The sequence below is a fragment of the Pyrus communis genome, chromosome 1 (genome assembly GCF_041283825.1).
Source record: "Pyrus communis isolate YQ-2024b chromosome 1, ASM4128382v1, whole genome shotgun sequence".
NCBI lineage: Eukaryota > Viridiplantae > Streptophyta > Magnoliopsida > Rosales > Rosaceae > Pyrus > Pyrus communis.
In genome coordinates, this window is record NC_142565.1 from 5,067,777 (window position 1) to 5,090,792 (window position 23,016).

At 38.7% G+C, this 23,016-nt stretch overlaps 4 protein-coding genes across 5 annotated transcripts; all 4 read right to left on the reverse strand.

The window, feature by feature from the left end:
• Nucleotides 1-132: 132 nt before the first annotated feature.
• LOC137720608 (uncharacterized) lies at nucleotides 133-1,980 on the reverse strand. 2 transcript variants are annotated; one of them, XM_068459696.2, is made up of 2 exons: nucleotides 1,821-1,980; nucleotides 133-1,084 (listed from the first exon to the last, which is right to left on the reverse strand). In XM_068459696.2, exons 1-2 carry the CDS (start codon nucleotides 1,860-1,862, stop codon nucleotides 374-376), a joined length of 753 nt encoding a protein of 250 aa, XP_068315797.2. In that variant the 5' UTR covers nucleotides 1,863-1,980; the 3' UTR covers nucleotides 133-373. The 2 variants fall into 2 exon arrangements, with proteins under 2 accessions (XP_068315797.2, XP_068315798.2); XM_068459697.2 differs by having other exon boundaries at nucleotides 133-1,078; nucleotides 1,821-1,978.
• Nucleotides 1,981-2,475: 495 nt separating this feature from the next.
• LOC137720984 (GDP-Man:Man(3)GlcNAc(2)-PP-Dol alpha-1,2-mannosyltransferase) lies at nucleotides 2,476-5,261 on the reverse strand. Its single transcript, XM_068460113.2, has 7 exons — nucleotides 4,819-5,261; nucleotides 4,461-4,747; nucleotides 4,105-4,291; nucleotides 3,901-3,969; nucleotides 3,592-3,785; nucleotides 3,030-3,139; nucleotides 2,476-2,922 (listed from the first exon to the last, which is right to left on the reverse strand). Exons 1-7 carry the CDS (start codon nucleotides 5,116-5,118, stop codon nucleotides 2,678-2,680), a joined length of 1,392 nt encoding a protein of 463 aa, XP_068316214.2. The 5' UTR covers nucleotides 5,119-5,261; the 3' UTR covers nucleotides 2,476-2,677.
• Nucleotides 5,262-5,731: 470 nt separating this feature from the next.
• LOC137720578 (clathrin heavy chain 1) lies at nucleotides 5,732-16,081 on the reverse strand. The gene is made up of 30 exons (XM_068459668.2): nucleotides 15,741-16,081; nucleotides 15,208-15,412; nucleotides 14,770-14,858; nucleotides 14,555-14,633; nucleotides 14,244-14,371; nucleotides 13,783-13,881; nucleotides 13,541-13,649; nucleotides 13,050-13,129; nucleotides 12,743-12,970; nucleotides 12,589-12,654; nucleotides 12,053-12,169; nucleotides 11,658-11,855; nucleotides 11,457-11,573; nucleotides 11,292-11,351; nucleotides 10,962-11,048; nucleotides 10,748-10,831; nucleotides 10,537-10,671; nucleotides 10,384-10,446; nucleotides 10,197-10,301; nucleotides 9,999-10,111; nucleotides 9,644-9,896; nucleotides 9,427-9,563; nucleotides 9,055-9,333; nucleotides 7,965-8,967; nucleotides 7,365-7,850; nucleotides 7,047-7,217; nucleotides 6,789-6,974; nucleotides 6,556-6,678; nucleotides 6,332-6,442; nucleotides 5,732-6,165 (listed from the first exon to the last, which is right to left on the reverse strand). The coding sequence occupies exons 1-30, from the start codon at nucleotides 15,783-15,785 to the stop codon at nucleotides 6,004-6,006; spliced, it is 5,118 nt and encodes a 1,705-aa protein (XP_068315769.2). The 5' UTR covers nucleotides 15,786-16,081; the 3' UTR covers nucleotides 5,732-6,003.
• A 4,307-nt stretch (nucleotides 16,082-20,388) lies between these two features.
• LOC137720703 (putative protein phosphatase 2C 25) lies at nucleotides 20,389-22,602 on the reverse strand. The gene is made up of 4 exons (XM_068459806.2): nucleotides 22,065-22,602; nucleotides 21,457-21,795; nucleotides 21,159-21,338; nucleotides 20,389-21,055 (listed from the first exon to the last, which is right to left on the reverse strand). The coding sequence occupies exons 1-4, from the start codon at nucleotides 22,494-22,496 to the stop codon at nucleotides 20,891-20,893; spliced, it is 1,116 nt and encodes a 371-aa protein (XP_068315907.2). The 5' UTR covers nucleotides 22,497-22,602; the 3' UTR covers nucleotides 20,389-20,890.
• Between the last annotated feature and the right edge of the window lie 414 nt (nucleotides 22,603-23,016).

Genomic DNA, 23,016 nt, shown 5'->3' on the forward strand with positions numbered 1-23,016 from the left:
CAGGTATGTCAACAAATCAAATCTAGTGCACAAATCCAAAATAAAATGAGCCCTAAAGTCAATGTTAACCTCAACAGAAATACAAAGTGAAATGCTTTTCTTGTAGTTGAGGTAAGGAAACAAGGGAAGAAGTTCAAGGAATTGAATAGCCTTTACCATATGTTTCTTTCCAATGAAGCTACAACAGTGTAGTTGCAGTAAATGTCGAATACTAGTGATAACAAATATTGACCCTGCAAATCTTTGTACATTGACATGTATATCTTGCCTACAATGGTTTTCAAACCCTAGTCCTGTGGAAGATGAGAACTTTGGTACACAGAAGCATCAAGGTGGCTGGTGCAAAACTCGGGGATGCCAACCGCAGTCCGTCTCAATTTTCATTGAAATGTATGGCACCAAGTTTCCAAACTACGTACGTTGTAGCGAACATCACCGTGCTGATAAATACAAACGAAAAGAGAATCAGAAACAAATCATTACCCCCCGGAAATTCCCAAGTGAGGCCCTGCTTTGGCATCCCTCGCTTGCTGTCGTCAAAAATGTTTGTAGGGGCCTCTGGAAGTCCGGATCTTTTCTTTCCGCGTTCGCTGTCTCTGAAAGCATCCAATACATTCTTGCCCCTAGCTGATTTTTTAGACGGCTTTGAGTCCGTGTAACGACTGAGAACCTTGGCTGCCCTCAGTCTCTCCCTTGCTGTTAGGGGCGATCTTTTTGACTTGGGTTGCACGTCAGGTGACTGAGATGCCTCCTTTGGATTTGAGGAATCCAACGAGCCATTGGGAGGCTCAGAGCTTGGAGGCCCGGACTGATCAAGGACACTCGTTCGGAACTGAGCCGAAGACGTTGAATCAACAGCTGGTAATCGACCATCGGGAGAACTTGGAGTAGTTTCGGAAGCCTTGTCACTGGGGTCTGTGGTGAGCTGATTGCCATCCGCAACTGAAAGACATAAGCCCCATCGTTTTTCACTTATACGCCTCCTTTGTCCAAATGTTCCAAAGAAGGATGTGAATTGGGTGGTGGCCGCTGGTATAGAAGCTCCAACAGAAACTTTCGACACATTCTGGTACTTGGCCTGTAACTTCGAACGGAGAACAAATAAACTTTCGTAAATTATCGAGTGAATCATCCAGTTGCCGAGCCATTTACATCACAAATAACATAAATGATAAAACTGTAAACAGAGATTTTAGTCTTTCATTACATATAATTAAAGGCAGCATCGTTTGTTGAACAAACATCACTATCATCGTTAGAAACAGCCCCTTGAACCAGTTAACGAGTAACGAGAGCATGAAACTATTCTGCTAGATAGAACACAGTTTGTCCAACTTAAAGGCACGATGCACTGTAACAATCATGTAAAAATTAGGATGAACCTATCGAGAGAACAAGTATACGAGTGAAGCTACTTCTCCATTCATGAAAAAGGTCGAGTTTTGAAGGACTATTGCTTCAATTGAGTTAAAGTTAAGAAACCATTGTTACAATTTACTCAAGAAATTAATAGAAGTGATAATCACCCAAAAGAAGGCCTTGAAACAAACTATTGTGCGGTATTCCAAACTAATCACGCACCGTAAGCCGTAAGCCATGAACTTATCCACCCTCACAGTGCGCGGTTGCCTTGAGATACCAAGACAGTGCCATCTAATATCTACTTTACTATGAAATAAGCAAGCAACCCAGAGACCGATTGCTCCAAGCCAACCTCAAAAGTAAAGTGCACACCCAGTTCAATATATTTCAATACAAGAAGAAAAACATAGAAACAAATTGTTCAAAATATGGTGCAGGTGAGGGAGCATAGAAGTTACCGTGGAGTTGAAGCCCAGCACCGAGTTGAATGAAACAGCCATTTTTATGGTCGTCTACGGCCCAACCATTTAGAGAGAGAGAAAGAGAGCAAAGAGTTTACTGTGTATCGTCTGCGTTGTGGTGCAAGCAATGGAGTGGATGGTCTGTAATCCAAAGGAAAGGGGATGAGAATTTGATGCCACCACAGCATGTCCGAGCGCGTGCCTGGCACGCCTTTCTTACTTTTGGTTTTCTACATCCCAACGGCATGTCGTTTATTGAATTATACCATAACAAGTTTTGGTTAGATTTTGTATCTTTCAATTTTATCCAATCTACCATGATCGGTATTCTGTAAAAATATCCCCAGGAGGATCCTCACGGTAGGATCCTGGAATCCTCAAGTCGTAACCGATAATGAGGATCTTGAGAATCCTCAAATCGTGACCGTTCATCGTATATCGTGCAATCAATTTTCATCAAGTACAATTTGTATTTAATTTTAAATAAAAGTATTTAAAATGATTTCTGATTGCATGATGTACAATGAACGGACACGATTTGAGTATTCTCACGAAGAGGACCTGGAGAGGATCCTCATTCAAAATATCCAACCCGAACTTGAAGCAACTAAACTCATACTCAACAAAGAACCCGAAAATGAAGGGCGTTACGGAAAGGGTAAATGTGGATGTTGAATACCGGTATATGATTTGAAAGAAGACACCATCAAACGGTTAGAGTTACAGTGGCTTAATCGGACTTTTTCAGTTACCGGTAAGGCTCGGGGTAACGAAAAATGCAGTACAACTAAAGTCCGATGCAAAGGGCTCTTCTCTGTGAAGTTACGAGTATCCTGTGATTGATGTTTAGTCCATTAACTAGAAGAATGGGTGAGCACTGGGGAGATTGCAGCTTTGAAATCTTCGTAGAATCTTTGCTCCGAATATCTGCCAGCCCGCTTCCTCGCAGCTGAAGCCATCTTCAGCCTCTCGCTTTCTGGCATCTTTATGACGTTGAGGATGGCGTCTGCATATTCGTCCACAGTGCTGGCAAGAAATCCTGTTTGCAATCCATCTTCTGCTAAAACAATGTCCATTTTCGGGCCGGCAGAGTTATGTGCTGAAGCAAGAACGGAAAACATGAGGAATATCAGAGCAGGAAAAAAGTGAATAGGGTAAAGTAGAAAGTTTGTTGGTTAAATGACGGATAACTTTTGAGATGCTCACCAATTGGGATGGCTCCTGCAGCCATATACTCCACAACACTTATTCCAAAGTGTTCATCCGTCATTGAATGGATTCCTGCGATGGCCCCTCCCAGAAGTTGCACCAAGTCCCTGTAGATGTGAAAAATAACCAAGGCTAAGAAAGCAAAAACAAATCCAAACAGGGTATATTATTACAAGACAAAAGAGAGCCGACAATCGTTGAGGAAAATATGTTTACGAAAACAGCAGCTAATATGGTTTTGAGAAGATGTTCACACCACAGTTTGTATGTCTTATTCAGCTACATACTATGTAGCTTATTCGAATTCACCTAGGCAGACGCGCAAAAAAAATGCTAATTATCTGAGTCATTCATGCTGTATATATTAGCATCACTACTTGTATGATTCAATCCTCAGATGGGAAGCAATTAACAATGCAAGCCAACCAAAGATAAGAAACTCGTGAACAGATCATGCATGGTTTACGTTTAACAGAGAGAGCAAGAGCAAGAGCAAGAAGAACAAGTTATCTAGACATTTACATTAAAGGATGCAGAACAAGAAATCCTTGGCACAGACCTGTATAATACATTTTTATGAAATTCCACATCCCCGTCAACCTTCAGTTCACCTGCTTTATCTTTCAAATGTTGCAATCTTTCCTCATCTGCCTTATTCCGACAGCTACCCACAAACTGAAGCTTAGGTCTGGGCAAGTGTGCATCTAATTTTCCTATGGCAACTGCAAAGGCCTCAAGTTGGAGACCATGTGCCTGAGAATGGAACAACCAAATTAGAAAGGACTTGCAATATCCACAAATAATAAAGGCCCCATAAACGAGCCGCAAAAATCTTAGTACCTTGTGCTCATAAGGTTTATATTCCCACCTTCTCTGGCCGAAACTGAGCAACAGATATAATTTTTGCCGGTTCAGCTGGCCTTTCCAACGGAAGCGCCTACACAGACAGCAACTTGTTAACAACCAAAAAGAAAGACAATTGCACATTTGCAGCTCATCTCACACAACGACTAGTCAAATCGTTGAAAACCACATTTCAAAGTAATATGTTAAGATATTACTGATAACAAACCTGAAGTCCAGAAGTGTCACAAGGAGGATAGACCCGCTTAGTCCGTGTGGGAATGTTCCAGAGCTTTTCGATATGGGACTGAGTCCAGGACGAATTAACCATAACAAGATGAGCACAAGAGCCTACAATCCCATACATCCGGCTAAATATATTGTAGTATACGACTTTGCAGCTGGACAACCAATTGCTACAACAACAATTCAAATTCAAGTTACGATCTTTTTTCGTCTACGCAACTAAATGCGAAAGGTGATCATCTTTTCGGTTTAACCAAACATCCATCCATGTTCTTTCACTGGGTTTCATCAGCCACAACCGGCAAAATGTGAAATGGGAAAATTGACAAACAGACCTACCTCCGAGCAATGAAGTCCTCATTGTTGTACATGGAGCTCCGCCGGCGGACCCGGGAGAGCATGTCGCAGCTGATTGTGGGGTAATGGGTGTAGCAGATAACCCTGCAACCAAACAGCCGGGCAATTGGGTACGTGAAAGCATAGCCAGCGGTGTCGAAGTAAAAAGTAGGAGTGAACTTCGTCAACGCCTCCCATGAGAGGTAGACAGAGCCGAGGCTCTGCCCGATCATGGTCAGCCGGGGGTAGGTGGCCTCCTCGACCCATTTCCTCTTGCTCAAATGCACCACCTTCAAATCCCAATCGATAATTAATGAAAAAAAAATGAATTCAGAGATAGAGAGCGAGAGAGAAAGAGAACCTTGGGTTGGTGAACGAGTTTGACGCCGAAGCGGTCGACGGCACGGGCGGTCAAGGAGTGAGGAGAGGCGTCGTGATCGCCGGTGTAGACGAGGCAGTCGAGGGAGGGGTTTTCGTCCTGGATGGCTTTAACGGCGCACCAGAGTACTCTTTCTCCGCCGCCGCCGTCGTTGGTGTAGGGGTGGAAGAAGGCGACGGCGCGTTTTCTGTTGCTTCTGGCGGCGGATATTTGGAGGGAGATTCTCAGGATCAGGGCCAAGAGAGCAGTGATCAGACCCCAAATAACGAGTTGGTACACCATTTGCGTTGATTGATCGATGTTGTTGGGAATTGGAAATTGGATAATACAAGAGAAATGGATGTGGGAAATTGGTGGAATTTGTTTTGGTGGGAGAGTAGCAGGTCGATGAACGTCCGAGAATCGGAGGCCGAGAGGACTAAACTGAAAGGATAAAAACTTAACAAATACTATGTGTGACGTCACTGTGGCATTGCTTTTGGGACTGAAAATGTTAAAACTCAAATTTGAGCTATAACGTTCATTTTTTTTTTTTTTAAGATAAAAAATGGAACAACTAATAATAAACCATGATTATCCATTTCTTCCAAACTCGAAGAGATTATGAGGAGTTTCATCATCTCTCATACACATTCCTGTATCTCCACAAAAAATAAAAACAAAATGGTAACCAAACAAGCTTGTAAATTCCAATTTTTAGACCCCACAATAAAACCCGTAAACACACTTGTACATAAAAGGCACCCAAACAAAATGAATTGCCAGGATTATTCCTAATTCCGGCACCGCAGTTGATATTTTGGTCCATCATAAACAGACTGGTTCAGAAATGGTTCATACAAACTGCACTTTTACTGGAAAACAAATCGTTTGAACAAATATACACCAAGAAAAATTGGAACATAACCAAAATGATGAGTGTAGTGTTTTGTATTATACTCGGACTCCGGCAGGTTCAGAAAAACGAGAACAAAAAAATACAGAGAAAATTCTAGGCTTGCCCTCAACCACCAGCCAAACAAAAATTGCCTCTGCTACAAAAGAATATTACAACACAACATATCCACACAAAATTACACTAAATGGCAGGTTCTATCAAATAGGTTGCCCTACCGACTAAAATACCAAATTCAAATGTCGAACTCATCAAGAATAGTTCAACACGCCTCAGTAGCTACTGCCCATTGGTGGCATGCCAAAAGGCGGCATGCCCATCGGTGGCATTCCTCCCATAGGTGGTGGTGGAGCATACCCTCCTCCCATACCGCCTCCCATGCCAGGCATTGGTGGGGCAGGCAAAGCAAGAGGCAGCAACTGAGCATACATGTTCTGCAAAGTATGTCAACCCAATCAATCATAATGCATAGTGACATTTAAGCAAAGAACAAAAGATAAGTTGAGAACACGGAGGTTGACGTGCTATGTGAACAGAACGAATGCAAATTCGTAGAACCCGCTTTCATTGTAAGGAAATAGAATATCTCAAAGTGATTACCTGCTGCGCAATAACTTCTTTATCTTCCTGTTCTTTAGCCTTGACCTCCTTTTGAGCTTCAATTCTGTCCTTAACCAGTTCATCAACCTTGCCAGTGTATTCCCGGATAAACTGTAAAACAAAGAATTACATAAGGTTCTGAACAATGCAAGCAAGACTCGATGAGAGACGTCAATAACCCTTTACACGCAAGAAACAGTTGGAAACAAAACAAAAAAAATTACCTGTAACAGATACGGGAAAGCAAAGTCGATCATGTTGTTCATCCATGCAAGTTCAAGGGCAATGTCTGGCCTTATCAAATCGTAACAGACAAAGAGGCACGATGCAAAGCATTCTTTCTTTCCCTGCAATTTAAAGAAGAAAATTCATGAATTGCCAAAAACGTTAGCAGGCCAGGGACAACAGTAAGAGAATGCACTCGTGAAAAATGGAGTCCTTATGAAGTGTTTTGTACCTGTTCAATGAAGTAAACAAGCAACTCCTCTGCCAGTTCACGGTCACCAGATTGTGAGGCTGTCTCCATGGCATCTTTGTAAAGTTTGTCTTTCTTTGACAATGCAATGGACTGCTTCCACCTTCCAGCTTTCTTGTAGATATATGCAGCAACACGTCTCATTTCCAGAAGCTCATGTTTCTCAATCTGACCAAACAAACAACATAAGGCTCCTGCACATTAACACAGAGAACAGACAAGAAATAGAATGCATTTTACCTTTTGAGCAAGGCCTATTTGGTCAAAGCTATCATGCAAATCAATGGATTCACGCAATCTTTCATAGTCTTCCTCCTCAACATATATCTCGTTCAAAGCCTCGTTCACAGCAGAGACATTGTTGCTCTGAACTGCAACCATGTATGGCTTCACAAGAAGCAAATGACCAGCCTACAATTTTCAAGCACAAAAGAATCTCAATATAAGAGCCACAAAAATGAAATTCATAATCTAAACTTCTAGTGCTTTTTTTTTTTGTTGGATGAGAAGCGCTAGGAATCTATGATGCGCGTAATGAAAACATGCACAATCAATTACCTTCCGCATGATGTCAACAACACGTGTATGATCTACACGAAGTGCAAGCACATTTAGAATATCATTAATGAGGTCCGGATGCTCTTGCAAGTAGAAGTGCACAGCCTTATAATAGAGCTCCACGTTAGCAACTTTAACTGCCACGTCTTTGAACTGCATGTGATCCCAGGCTTCAGGGGAATGATTCATGATGGTGGTTGCAGCATTATCAAACTCATCATATTGAATATACAGATAGGTCAGCTCCTTCCAATGTTGCTGCTCATCACATGCTCTTATAAGCTTAGGAATATTTAGCCTATTTGCGAACAATTTGATGTGCTCCATGAGTTTCTCTGGGCGATATCTAGCATATAGAACCCCCAACTCAGTAAAGATTCCCATGTGAGCACGTTCTAACCCCAAACCACTCTCCATTAGAGATATTAGCTCGTTGAAGCATCCTCTATTCTGGTAGTATTCACTGACCTCTTCCAAATCATCCACCTATAAAATTCAAATCCAGACAAACAATTAGTGAAAATTGTATAAATATGCGCAAATCTAGAGTACAAGTGCACCTTAGAAGTATACGAGACATATCCAGATGCAAAAAATCACCTGTATAATAATGTTGAGACCACAAATCTGAGCTAAACGGAACTCCTCAGCATCAACACAAGCAAAGCAAACCTCCTTCCATGTCTTTGAACTGTTGGCTTTTCGTGCTGCATCAACAGCACCTTGAAATTGTTTGAGCTTCACAAGTGTGACAGCCAACTTCGCCCAGTTAGATATGAAGGCATATATTATCTTTGCAGCCTCATAGAGAGCCTCGTCATATAGGCGATCACCAACATTTTGGAGATTAGCGACATTGGGCATAAGAATAAATTCTTCAATGTCAGCAAGCCTATCAATCTTTGCATATGCATAAATGAGCTCACTGTCCACCTTGGGCTCTCTCACCTTTTGCCTAACCATCAGAAGATACCTCACCAAGTCATGGTACACATCTGCATCCTCAGAAGCGCGAATAACATCCAAAAATTGGGTGGCATCATCTGCACGGATAAATGACTCAATAGCATCGCTCACCAGACCCTCCCGGAGCTGAGCCTTGGCAACCTGGCTCCAAACAGCATCTTCTTCCACACGGAACGCAAACTCAACAGCCCTATCAATGCTTCGGATGTTATCCAGCAAGACATTAACAGCTTGGACATTCAAGTTAAACTTCTTGAAGATTGCAAACGCTTCCTCAAACAGTTGGGCTTCCACAGCTACTTCCCCAACTGCAGGTCCATCAAAATTATCAAGCCTATTAATATAATCCATAACTCTTGATGGATCTGCCTTGATGGCGGTCAAGATTAGCAGGTTTTGCAGATTAAAGTTCCCACTGAAGGCAGAGTTTTGAAGCACAATCTTTTCAAGAAGCTCAATTAACTCATGGGGCAAATCAGCAGTCATGAAAGCCTTAACAGCCGCAGAAACTTGTTCCGGGCTCTTGCTTTCGGGCAAGGCAGTAGAAACAACTTGATCAATAAGCTGTCTTCTGTACTCATTCTCAGGGTCAAGAACTTTTCCCCAAAGATCTTCATCCATCCTCTCAACCACATACCTAATATCAACAAATTAATCAGTAAACCTACACGTAGTCAGATACGATGAAATGTTAAATAAAAAACATAAAATACTTATCACCAACCTTGCTTGCAATTTGAACAAGGAGTTCTTATTTGTGACATTAATGAGTTCATCGTCACATTGTCCACGGCGGTAAGCAACTACAGCCAGGGTAGGATCACGTTTCTCACAATATTTACCAACAACACGCGAATCATAATATGGGTTTGTGGTAAGGAAGTGTTCTGGATTATTGCCGCTATCAATGATAATTTTACCCAAAGCATTGTGAACATGTACATCTTGGCTTCCCTCACTCACAAGATGCTCCAAGAACTGTGTGAGTAAACGAAGGCGATTCCTAGAGAGAGGGAAAAGAAGAAGAAAATTAAGTGATATACACAAAATGATGGCAAACTAAATGAGGATTGGGTGTGGCATTCTGAACATGTACCTTTTCTCACATTCCTCCACAAGGGGCTCCACTGGAAGCAATGAACGGACAGAAAGAATTAAACCTTTGATAAAATCTTCAGGGCACTCATCATCTAGCAACTGTCCCACAACTAATGGAGCATTCCCAGGGTTCACCTACGCAATGAGCCAAAAAAAAACATCAGCAAGGAACCCAAAGGACATTTCAAATTGTCAAAAGAAGGCTCAAATAGTACCTTCTGAACGTAACCTTCAATGTAACGAAGCATATTGTTCGTGTACAAGTAGTGGGTGAGATCTGGAACAAATCCAAAACGATCACAAACATTAATCAATGGACGTGCATCGGGGAGCTTCGCTTCCATTAAGAAGTTCTTCGTCTTCTCAGCATCATAGAAGTTCGATTCTCTAGTAACTCGCTCCACCTCTTTGATTTGTCCAGTTTTAGCAGCTGCCTCAATGTACTTGAAGTGGATATCAGGATCCTCACTGTATCACATTTTAAAGTAATATAAAAATCAAGAATAAACTGGAGGTGACATCCAAAACACAAAAGAAAACAAAGAAAATTTATTTTCTTGAACAGATTACCTTGAGCTCAAAAACGAACCAAGAAAGAAATACAACCCTTCATATGACTTGAACTGTTCAAAGAGCTTCATGCACTGATCAACTCCCAACTGCTCGGAGTATTCCTTAGCAACCTGTGCAGGTATTAAAATTTGCTTCAGATAAACTCCAGATATGTTTTTTAACATCAAAGTAAAAAAAGAAAAAAAAAGTGTGTACCTGCACTATTATCTGAAGGTTTCCTCTTAAGTTGACCAATAAAAGATCTTTCATGCACTCCAATGCCCATTCTTTTGATAGAGTGCCAAAAAACTCTACAAGTGACTGTAGAAGAACACACACTCTTAGTAACAGTTCTAGAAGTTTATGGTACCAATTTGATGTAAATACTAGAGAGGATATGAACCTGTGGCTCTATTGCATGTGTGTTCACTATGACACGTTTAATATCAGGCAACTCTGAGTAATGCTGCAACAGAAGTAAAATGCTTTAGCACAAATGTCACTATTAGAAAATAGACGAGAAAAAGAGAAGGAATTGCAACACAAGACATCTTACTTGCAAAGCTCGCACATAAAGACCAGCCTTTTCGCATAGTTGGGCAATACGAGGACGGTCATAATGACTGAACATTCCATTAGCTAATATAGCATCGGCCACATTTGGGAAAGTCACTAAATTGATCTCAAGGACCTGCATGGACGAAAAAAGTCAACCAGCTGAAATAGGAATCAACAGATCATTCATATATAGCTTCAAGGATAGAAACCTTTGTTTGCAGGAATGCATGCTCTGGAAGATTTGGCTTCAAAACATCCAATAGAAAGGCGGTTGCCTCGCGAATAAGGTTCCTCTAAAATAAACAAAAGGACAACAAGAAGATTGTTAGTCTCTTATTTATTTTATATATATATATATATATGTATATATCTATAATTGCTAATGTGAACATAGCACAATAGTACTAATGAAAGTAAACACACCTGAAGGAAGAGATCCGTTATGGTGTTGTAATCAACTGGACAACCACCTTCCATTTGAGACATCATTAATGCAAAATTCACAGCACCCTACATTCAAAACCACATTATAACCTGGTTTAATTTGGAATTCAAGTTCATCTGTATACAACTACAACTCAAATGTAAACAGTAGACCAAACTCCTGGGGGTATTAACTGAACAAATGCAAATGGAAGGATTTTGTTTTCAATGAGACATCCACCAAACAAAGATCAATGTGTGATACAGTTCTGCTTTCAGCTTTCACGAACTAAATAGAAAATATAAGCTTTCTCAGTATTAAAAGAATACCTGAGGATCTGCTCGAAGAATTGTTTGCAAAAGGAACAGATAGTCAGGTGTGTAGCCAACCTAAAGCAACAAAGAGAATGGGAATGCTTAGAAACCAAACAACCATTTAACAAATACAAAAATAAATATTTATAAACCAATTACTACATAAAAACATTTCCACACCTGCTTTGAGTAGATCAGAATTTTGTCAAATTCCCTTCGTTCAGCAAAAGCTGCAACAACTTTGGGAGTTGCTCTGGCTTTAATATATATTTTCAAAGCCAGATCATTATCCACAGTCTACAAGAAAAAAATCAGAGATATTAACACCAATAATGTAAATATCTGAAAAATTGACATTTAAATTCAAATTGCAAAGCCAACCTTCACAAGATCTCCCAATTCCTCACTGCATTCGAGTTTGTCCTCCGCTAACCAGTTCTCTAAAAGGTTCTTCTTGTTCTGATTTACTACAAGACGTGACAATTCCAATGACTCAAATGCATTGAGCTTCCCTCTTGTCAAGAGTGTCCCAAAGTACTGCAACAAAGGCGGTGTTTGCCCAGCTTGGACAGGAACACTCTGCAACACATTAGACAACAAAAATCGTAAACGTAAATTTCATTAAGTTGTAATCTATCTTAAAAAGAAACATGAACTACTAGAACACATCAAGCTTCTAGATACATGTGAAACACATTCAGGACAAAATCATATGAAGAGAGAAAAACTACCCAAAGAAAGAAACATGTACAAAAATACATAAGCAAAATGGAAACCTGGAATTTAGCAACAGTATCAGGTGTGCGGAGAATTCCTTGTGGGGACTCCGCTGCAAGCTCAGCAGCTTCTTTGTACTTCGTTTGGGCAAACAGTTCTTGGAAACGCTGGACAACCTGTAATATTCATGTAGCCACATCAGACATTAAAGTAAAGAGAATTATAGCTCATCAAATCATGGCAGCCAAGTACTGGCCTGCCAACAATCAACAATACTGAAATTGTAGATCACATAGATTAAGGCCTTCTCTCAGCTCAACTCCCTATCTCATAGTGTTATTAATTCGTTCAAAGGTTAATAAATAAATAAAAAATTTAAAAACACCTTCAGTGAGCATCAAGTTCAAAAAACTGCCTTATCATGACAACTTCAAATTGGATACAATAAAAGCAACCATATTGCTTCTTATCACGAAATGCAATCATATAAATAACTTAATTCCATCAACAATTGAAATATGCATGCTTAAAATGTTCCCCCTATAGAAAATCTAGTATACTCAAGCTTAAAATTGAATTATAAAGAGTATCTTACCAGATTCTCGGCACCTGGAAGATTTCCTCTTTTAGCCAGATTCACAGCAAGCTCCAAATTGTTTAGCTGCAAATGAAAACAAGACAACATTCTTAAGAACAAATTGCTACTTTCAATACCATATCAAGAAAGAAGAAAAAAATTTCAAACATACCTGACCGCTGACAAAAGGCACAATTGTTTGTTCATTAATTGTAGCCAACAACACCTGGCCCCGCCTATTAACTGCATAAAACCCTCCAACAGATGATGCCTCTGTTGTCAAGAAAATTGGATCCGGACTAATTCTATTTCTGTAAACTGCACTAGCTGTCTCTAAATCATACACAAATAGTAGCCCAAGCTTTGTAATTACGTAAATCAAGCTGTACTTGTGAGACATCTGCCAAATAAACAAATTCAACATTAACAAAGTTACCATATAGTACACGATTAATCAAAAAAATTGACGAATTCAGTACCTGCATGGCGACTGGGAAATCATCAGCAAAATCTGGAGGAAAGAAAAGATCTGCTTGTTTCTTCGTAAAAGATGGTTTCCCTGAAAAGCGATTCAAACTCACATTCACTTCCTTTAACTTAAAAATCATCAAAATAAAGTACATAAAAACTATATATTTTCGATATCTTCCCAACATTTGATTTTTAAGTAAAAATGCCATCTGTGTACAAACTTTGTAAGTCAACATCACTAATTTAATCTATACAAGCTCTTAATCTATTTTATGAGCATATTAAACTTATTACAATTTATATCCCCTCAAGATGTAACCAAGATCGCCATGATTAATTGAAACTAATGATACAAAAAGTACCCTATCAAAGAAAACATAATCATCATTTACAGATTTAATGGAGATTGTGTAAAAAAACAAAAAATCATGTCTAAACAGAACCGGGCAGTCTAGTTCGTTTCATGTGCATGAGACTTTAATATAATCCTAATATCAACCTGGCTGGGCACCGAGCTCAATAACATGTAACTTTGATGTAATCTGTCCAGCATTGAGGGTCTTGGTGGCAAAAGAAATAAGAGTTGAAGGATTTTCATTCCCTGGAACCTGTGCAACATAAATGAAGCAGGTCAACAATATTCTAAGATGCATATATATTTGTGTATTAATAGATTGTGTGTAGTGAAGGGTGCAGAATATAAATAAATAGTAGGAGAATGGGGCAGTGAACTGTACATACCTTGTATTGGGCAAATGAAGCAGCATGTGCTTCAAGAGCTTGACTGCGCTGCTGATCCACAGAGAAGAGTTGCAAATTTCCTTTCACCAGTTGTGGCCTCTAGAAAAATCGAATTAACAATGAGCAGCAGCACGGCAGAAAAGCAGAAAAGAGGCTTTAAAAGAGAGAGAATGTATCTTCTGATACATTGAACTTTATAAACAAAAAACTAGTACAGCACCAGAGTTATTTCACAATTTCAATCATTGGGAAATATAGTTCAGACAATATTGTTTAAGAGGCTAGATTGAAAGTATTATGATAGAAGTACAGGATTTGAATATAGATAAAGACTGACAACCGGAGCACTGGCTGCAAACGCCCAAAGACGCAAACAGTTTTGCAATTTCTGACAATTTCCTCGGCTGAGATAAAGAATACTGTTGGACATTGGACAGGCATAAATAGACATAACAACATACCTCTGGTGCACCAGGAGCAATTCCAATCAAAACCAACCACTTCTCAGAAGGATCACATCGGTAATTTATAATCTGATTGTTAGCCAGATTAGCTGTTCGCTCAAACACCTTTACTGGTTCAGATTCACCTACAAGGAGATGCAGCAGGACCAAACAAATAAAAACCACAACTTTAACACAAACAGTAACATTTCCATATAAAAAATAAATAATTAATAAATAATTAATTTATAAAAAAATAAAAAATAAAAAATAAAACCTGAAGACGTATGATTGTGTAATACTTAAATTAGTTATTAAAGGTATCTTACCTTCAATTGACCAGTGATATACCGTTGTCTGAGTGACTAAACCCAACATCTTTGGGGTTATCCACTTCCAGAAAACAATCTACAAAAGAACCAATGGGGATAGGTAAGCTAGATTATTTAAAACCTTGCACAAAACAACAAGACCCAGACATCCTTATGCAATAATTAAGAGATGCCGAAAACATACTAATTAGTAAACAAATGAAGTGAGGTACCTGCTCAGGCATAAGATGAGATTTCAGTTTTGCTTTCATCTCGATGTTAAAGATTTGAAGGTGATCCTGAGTAGTACCTTGAACTCCAGCTTCAAGTGGATATGACAACACATGGTCGATCAAAATTAGATAAATCGAGGTTCATAAAGAAAGCTAAGGCGCTGGTAAGTAAGATCCAGCCAGTAAATAAAGTTAAGTGCTTAGATTGTACATGATAGTTACTGCTGATTCAACTAAATACGTGTTGCAAACATACTAGCAAGATGGATCGTGAATCTATTTATTAAGTAAGCTGAGGTTCAAAAAGTTGGCAAGCACACATGCATGATGCATTAAGATCAAGCCCAGAACACTAAACCAGAGCATCTTTCAAAAGTGACGACATGTATATGCAAAAAAAAGCTATTCCAGCAATGCGAACAAGTTGCTATAATCTACCTTTCAAGGCAAGGATTTTGGAATTCGGATTCATAAGCGCAGAGTCTGCGGTGATAGGCCTCCTCAGAGGTTGCATCGGCATACTCATATCGATAATGACAATACTATTCTGAGGCGAAGTCTCCCGAACGCATATGTACTTATCGGATTCCATAGTAACATGTGTAAACGTTATGAACTGTGGATTAATCCCAACGCTCGGAAGCTGCAATCAGATCAGATCAGATCATATAAACTCATCATCACTTAATTATTCTAGTCAAATCCTCTGCGAACAGAGAACAGTTAATCGTGTTCGAAATCACAGTTGCTAAGTAGTTCTTAGTAAAACTTCTCAGATCTGATCAGAAACCAAAAATTCAACGAAATTTCAGATCTATCTGAAGCTTAGCACAAAACTAAGTAACAAACTCGAAGAAAAAACGATAAATCAAGCACAGCAATTGACCAAAAAAACAACTAATTCGGCAAAAAAAAAAGTGTAAATCTGAATTGAGCTGAAGTAGCATTCGAATCGGAAGTTAAAGACTAACCGTTAGGGCCTCCTTCATGGTGATCGGAGCGTTCGCGGCCGCCATGGCTGGGGAGCAGATCGACGGCTCGGAATCGGCGGCTTGGATCTACGAATGCGATGCGGCCGTGAAGTGCGAGTCCACGGCTGAGAGAGAGAGAGAGAGAGCGTTTCGAACCCGGAGAGGGATTCGAATCGCTGGGGGAGATCTAGAGCAACAGCGAAACCCTTGGACCCGCAAAAGCGAACAAGGGAGAGAGATCTGAGGAGAAATGGGAGGGGACTAGAAGGGAGGTCTGTTTTTTTTTATGGGCGATTTTATAAAATGGAATTTTTTCGAGTGAGAAATATAAAACGAGACGCAGAGAAGAATCTCATCCAGAGCACTTCGAGAGCTAAAATATTAAAAAATAAAATAAATAAATAAAAATATTAGGAAGAGGAGAAAAAATAAAAAATAATTACGTGTTAAAAATGTTCTGTTGTGCGCCTACGCATTGGTTGGTATGGCATAACATGTGTCGTTATATAAATGATGAGGTATGTACGTTAAAAAGTTAATAACTTTAAAAATAAAATTTTACATTGTTTACATAAAAACATATGATGTACCACCCGTATTTCCGTCACAATTAAAAATTTCTCTATGTTAACATGTTGTAAGTGGTGGAAGGAAGGGATTACCAGAATAAATTAGCCGGATTGTGTCTTATCATCTAAGTTATCGTGTACTTGTTTAATTAATATTTTCTTTTTATTTTAGTACAAGCAATATTGTCATAGAAGATTCAAAATTTGAATCTCAAGTCTTTACCTTTTATCTCATTTTCATAAGATTGAGATTCACTTGGAATTTTTATGTTTGAACCTTCGATCGAGAGATCTGGACAATTTAATTTCAATTATACAGGCACATTAGCTTATTTCATTGACCTACTTCGTAAAACCCCAAAAACTTGAGTAATCTGAATTTCTTTCTCTCTCTCTTGAACGGTGAAGATTTCTCCGTCCACATGCTTCAAACACAATATTCATAGTGGATCTCATTTTATTCATATAAATATAAATATAATATGTCCTTGTTGAAAAGCATAATTTTTTTGGAAAGTTACATTAGTCATCCTTTTGGCTAAGCAAAGCATAATTATTCATTTGTAATCTATAACACAAAAGTTTTTTCTTTTTGTAGCAATGGTCATTTAACATTAATTGAATTTAAGCAATGATCCCTCAAATAAAAATTAATGACCATTGGTTCATTAACTTATCAAAATTTGCACATATGGTCATTTTCGTTAACTCCATCAGAACTTCCATCAAAATGAATTACATATCACGTACATGAGCTTGAATCAAGAGTCAAACAAAATGAGAAATTTTTAGCAATGGTTGCTCAACTTTAATCCAATGGGAGTAATGATCTTTCAACTTTAACCCAATTGTAGTAATGGCTCTTCCACCATAATTCATTTTGACGGTAATTCTGACGGAATTAACGAAAATGATCATAAATGTGCATTTTGATGAGTTAAGAGACTAATATTCACGAATTTTTAATTAAAAAAATTAATAATTGAATTAGAATTACAGGATCATTGATACAATTTTTTTTCTTTTTTAATGAAGAGTTAAAACATACGGTGTTATATATTGGCAAAATTTAGTTTTAAAGTCGGTCTATGTCTCATAACCACAAAGAATGCATAAGCCCAATAAAAACTTAGCCCATTTAATTTTTGTGGATCTAATGATTTCTACACACCACATTTACTTCCGGTGGAAACATATAATCTGGGTCAAAGCATTAAGTTTTAAGTTAGTTGTGCAAATAGAAATAATTAGTCAATAAATGAGTGGGAAAATGAAGAAGGAAAGGTAGCTGAGGGTGGATTCTTATCGACTCTTTTTTGTTAGGATTTCATAGATCTTTCAATTACATACATTCATCGTACATTATACGGTTAGTTTTTTATTAGTTACTGTTTATATTCAATTTTAAATAATAAAAAATTACAATAATTTATAACCGTACGATATATGATAAACGAATGTGATTAGATAATCCGACAAGGATCCTCATGAAAGGTAGCTAATATTTCTCTTTTACTATTATTACTATGTCTTATGTTTATGAAATAATAATAACGTTATATTTGATCCAGCGACATCCGACGCAAACAAAACAGAAGCAAAGTCCCCAATTCAGTCAACATGAAGTCGTCTTTGGACAAAAAACACAAAGCGTAAGCATGTAGATGAAGTCATGCTCGTGTATATTTTAGCATATAAAACCATAATTATTCTCACCGTCTTGGTTCTCGATGTGTCACGATTGGCTGGAGGAGAAAGTCCAAAAACGAGGCTGACGAGCAAATGACAGAGAGAGATGGAGAACATGATCAATACAACATGACAGCAATGAAAAGATGACTGCAGAAACTTGCTCATCCGTTAACGGAAAAAGTTAGGCCATTTCTACTGCAGAAACTTGATATCAGATCAGATGACTCCACTTGTCTTTCTTTACCGGTTGAATAAACGTACTCGTTTCGTTTTAATTCAACTCTAGACACCAAATGAGCGCAAAGCATCATTCTATTTGCATGCAAATCGTTTATATGTGTAAAACGACATCATGTTCTTCAAGGTATTTTGCATTACAGGCAGTGGCGGATCCATGAAATAATATTAGGGGAGTAAGTAAGAATAGCGCGCAAGTTTTTTTTTACCTAAAATAGCATGCATATCGTAATTTCATCAAGTCTTGGTAGGCGTGAAGTCAGTTGGAGGGCATGTATGAAGCCAACTCTAATCTTCAAAAAGGCAGCCCTAAGGTATCCATGGACGTTCATCGAAATTCAAGGGATCAAGTGACCCCCCCTACCCCTCAATGCATCCGCCAATGACCTTTGAATCACAATATTATCAGCTAGCTCGTGATTTAGTATTTGGTATCTCTCTTCCTCCTAGAATGACGTATAAAGTTCGAAACGCCTCTCTAGTCGACCAAAAAGGAGTAGGGAGAAAAAACAGTACTATAAAGTGTTTGGCACTTAACTATTACAGCAATATTAGATAAAAAGAGTTTGGCATGTCCTGATGTCCACTAATCCAAGTCACAAGTCACTTGAACCACGCATGCTCTAAATGGGAAAGCGATGTGCAATAATATTGGTGGAGACTGCATCAGGAAAATGTGCGAGTTTTATGCTTTCATTAAATTATAGACATTATTATGAAATATAACGTGAATGTCACACGTATGAATACACGAATAAACAAACTAACATGCTATCAAAAGTTACAAAAGTTACTTTAGTGACAACAATTAAAAGCTTTATGCGGAAAAGTCTTAGAAATGTGAAATAGTAAATATGCATGATGATTTTTTCACTCATGCAATTGTTTCCTGCAAGCGTAAGACTTTCCCTGTATAAAGGGACCTTTATAATGTAAAGATTACCCGTCTTTCTATCTACCTATCTAAGTAGACAATTTGTACCAATTTTATTATTTCTCTCTCTACCTACATCCATTGTCTGATACAGTTGCACAAAAAAAAAAGTGTAATACATTGTTCTCGTTCCACTCGATCTCTGGCATAGGTTATCTCTCTCACTTTTGTCTATTTATAACAAATATCATAATTGTTTCACCTTTTAACTTTATTATGTTGAATAACACAAAGAACCCAAAAAATGTGAATTTTCTATTAAAATTTGTAATCAAATAATTAAAATTCAAGAATCAAATCAATTAGAGGGACTAGTTAATCGATTTTCTTTCCTTACTTTCCTTTGTTTTCAACTTCTTTGATTCTTTTGTTCATTTATCTAAACTACATATTAATAAAACTTTGTTTGTCAACCAAAACTCTATCAAATTACCACTCTAACCCTCTCACCAAAACTAAACAAAAATACAAAATGTGGGCAATTTAGCAATTACGCCAAACATAAATTTTACTGTTTCTTATACCAACATCACAGCCATGTAAATATGGCATATTGTATTTAAAAATTAAAAAATAAATAGATAAACCCCACTTTTCTCCCCTCTTCCTCCATCTACATTCCCCACATTATCCTACCTCTTCTCTTCCCTTTTTTATTTATTTATTTTTCTTTTTTGAGTTGTCATCCGCGCTCATTAATGATATGTCATAGTAAAATAAAAAACAAATTCAGTTGCACACATAAAGTGTGTGCCAATTGCTAGTTTCCATTAAGTAAACATGCCTTATAATTGGACTAGAGACATTAAAAGAAAAAGTCCAACAACAATTGTGCGTTAAAATCTTCAATGTGCCATGAATATAGCTTGGTACATTAAATATCAAAACACAAGTCGTTGGAAATTTGTTGTAGACTAAGCCGTTTTTCCGGCACACATATTTGTCATTGAATTTTGACCAAACAACAAAGTGCATGCAGAAATATATTCAATGGAAAACTAAGCCTGCAGCTGCAGCTGCCAAACAGGACTGCCTGGTCCAACAACAATTTAACGGACTAAAGAAGCACGTGCCCTACAAGTTGACTTAAACAAGACCAAACCAAAACATATTTACTATAATCTGGAAGTAATTAAACACAACATATTAAGACAATAAATTCCCAAATGGTAAATCAACGGTTGAGCTACTTATGCAGTGAAAACAGAAAAAGAAATTGAGATTAAAGGGTAAGCATTTTGATTATTTATAATAAACTTTGAAATAGCGAAGAAATTTACAGAAGTTACAAGCTCGTTTGGGAAGTGCTTTTAAATGACTGAAACCACTTTTAGAGAAATGTTTTCAGGACCAATCCTTTGTAAAAATGCAAATTAATCCTCCAAAAGCATTTGAAGTGCTTCTAATGCTTTTGAAACTCGAAACATTTTTTCTAAAAGCGCTTTTAGCCATTTAAAAGCACTTACCAAACGAGTCCTAACAATTATCGTCACGTGCAACGTGCCTCTAGTACTCTCTTCCTACCGCCGAGACAAAATCTCCCGGGAGCATACAAATGGTCATTTACAATTGGTCATGTGATTGTTGCTATTCTGCACCATGGCTTGTCTTCCTGGCTTCCTTTCTAACCCTGCAAGTTTCTTGAAAACTTTACTTGCGGTGGAAGAAAAGGTCAATTGTCGTGGTCTGGACTGAGTTTCATTTTACCTAAATCGGTATCATAAAACGAAACGACCTAACTGGATTATCATCACACTTGTATCATCCATGGAACCTCTCCGAATTGACAGATCAACGAGCTTCTTACAAGCTGAAAAGAGCTCCGGCTTATCAACGCCAACGCATAAAGGGCGAACGATATCTACTGCCTCTTGATTAGTAACCTGGAAAGAGAAATGAAAACTTCATATTAGATTCAGATACTTCCGAAGTAATCTTTCTAAACGAAAGACGCATGAAACAGAATGAGATTAGTTCTAAAATTACCTTGTCCCAAAGACCATCAGAAGCTAACATTAAAAACTCGCATTCGGGGTTTATCGTTAAGACTTTAGTCTCTGGTTCTGCAATCACCCATTCTTTAAGCTGTCTATCGCCAATTGATCTCGAAACAGCAAGAGACCCCTGTATTCTCCAAACACTGCGGCAACAATCTACATAACCACCCTACAAAACAAAACATTGCAAAATCCAATCAGTGACGAACTCCACTATCTTCCATTTCAATCTTTAGGTAAGATTGTATCAAATCCATGAGTCTATATACACATATTTGAATGCTTACCGTGGTCTCAATCCTTTCTCTTTCATCTAATCTAGAAGGACGATGATCGGATGTAAGGGCCTCCGCGACCCCTCCTCGGCTCATAACTGCACGACAGTCACCGGCATTGGACACCACAAGGTTGCCCTTTTGGATCAAGGCAGTCACACAGCATGCACCACCACTAACATCCTCCTTCAAAAACTCGACATCGGTAGTTAGATAACCATCTTTGACTGCTTCCACGATTTCCTCTTCACTTCCACCCCTCAGACGATCCGCAATGTTTTTATTCAAGTTCTTGGCTGCAAATTCAGCTGCTTTGGCCCCTCCGTGCCCATCAAACACACCAAAGAATGCCTGTCATCACATAATCTTAATCAGCACGAATTCGAACAGCGAATTCAAAAACATGATCCCATGATTTTATATCTTTCCAAAAAAATTTAGAAACCCAATTTTGATTTCGTCTTATATTTTGTCAGTCGAAGCTCAAATGAAAAACAAAATTGTAAAACAATCTAATCAAAGCTAAATGCTTGAACTTTCCAGTCAAGATATTAATTTCCATTTCTGAAATTTTCTCGGGAAACAAACAGAACATTCAGAGCGCAAGAACCACAATTTACCTGTCTCGAATCATCGCCAAGACCAACAGCAGCGGAGTACCGATCCTCCATTGAAACCCTCCTCCCTCTCTTGCAATACACCGAATACCCATCCTCATCAACCTCCACCATCTCCACTCTCTCCGCCGCGCCCACATCCGCCTCCGCCTTAAAACTCACCGACGGCACCACCGGAATATCAATCATCATCGGCCTCTTCCTCTTCAGAGCCAAACCCGAAGCCTTCTTCTGGCACCCGCCAACCACCTGCCTCTGAAACCGAGACTCGAAACCCGGCGTCGTCAAAGCCGACGATCGCGACGGCGTAGGCGGAGCCCCATGTAGGACTCTAGGCGAAGAACACGACGACGGGGAAGCTACAGCCGACGACCGGAAAAAATGGGAGGGGATTTTCGACGGCGAGAAAATCGGCACCACCAAAGCGCAATTCATTTTTCCCCTTCTCTCTCTCTGTGATTTTATTTTTCTTTTCTTTTTTTGGGGATTTTATTTGTTTTTCTGCGCGTGCGCTCTCTGTGTGATCTCTGTGTGATTTGGTCGACAGCGGGAAATGGAAGGTGTTTATATAAAGTGGAGGTGGCAACGGAGCGACCGGGTCGTAATTCGGTTGTATGGGAATTGAATTGACTTGATGTTGACCATGCGTAAAGGGTGTGCCTGCCGTATCTCTACAATATCAAATTTTCAAATATTTACAAGAATATTTAGGTTTGATCTCACATTTGTCCCCTCAATTTTTGAGGTTTTTTAGATCGAGTCTTTTGAACTTTTCTCGTCTCTAATTAGTTCTAAACACTTTCTCTCTCTCTCTCGCTCTCTCTTTCTACAAACGATGGTGAGAGAGTGTAACATCGAACTCATAATATCGGGTATATGAACATTTGCTCTTGACCACTTCAGTTATAAACTTCTTCTAATTAGCTTTGAACTTTTAAATGTGGATTTGAAAAGG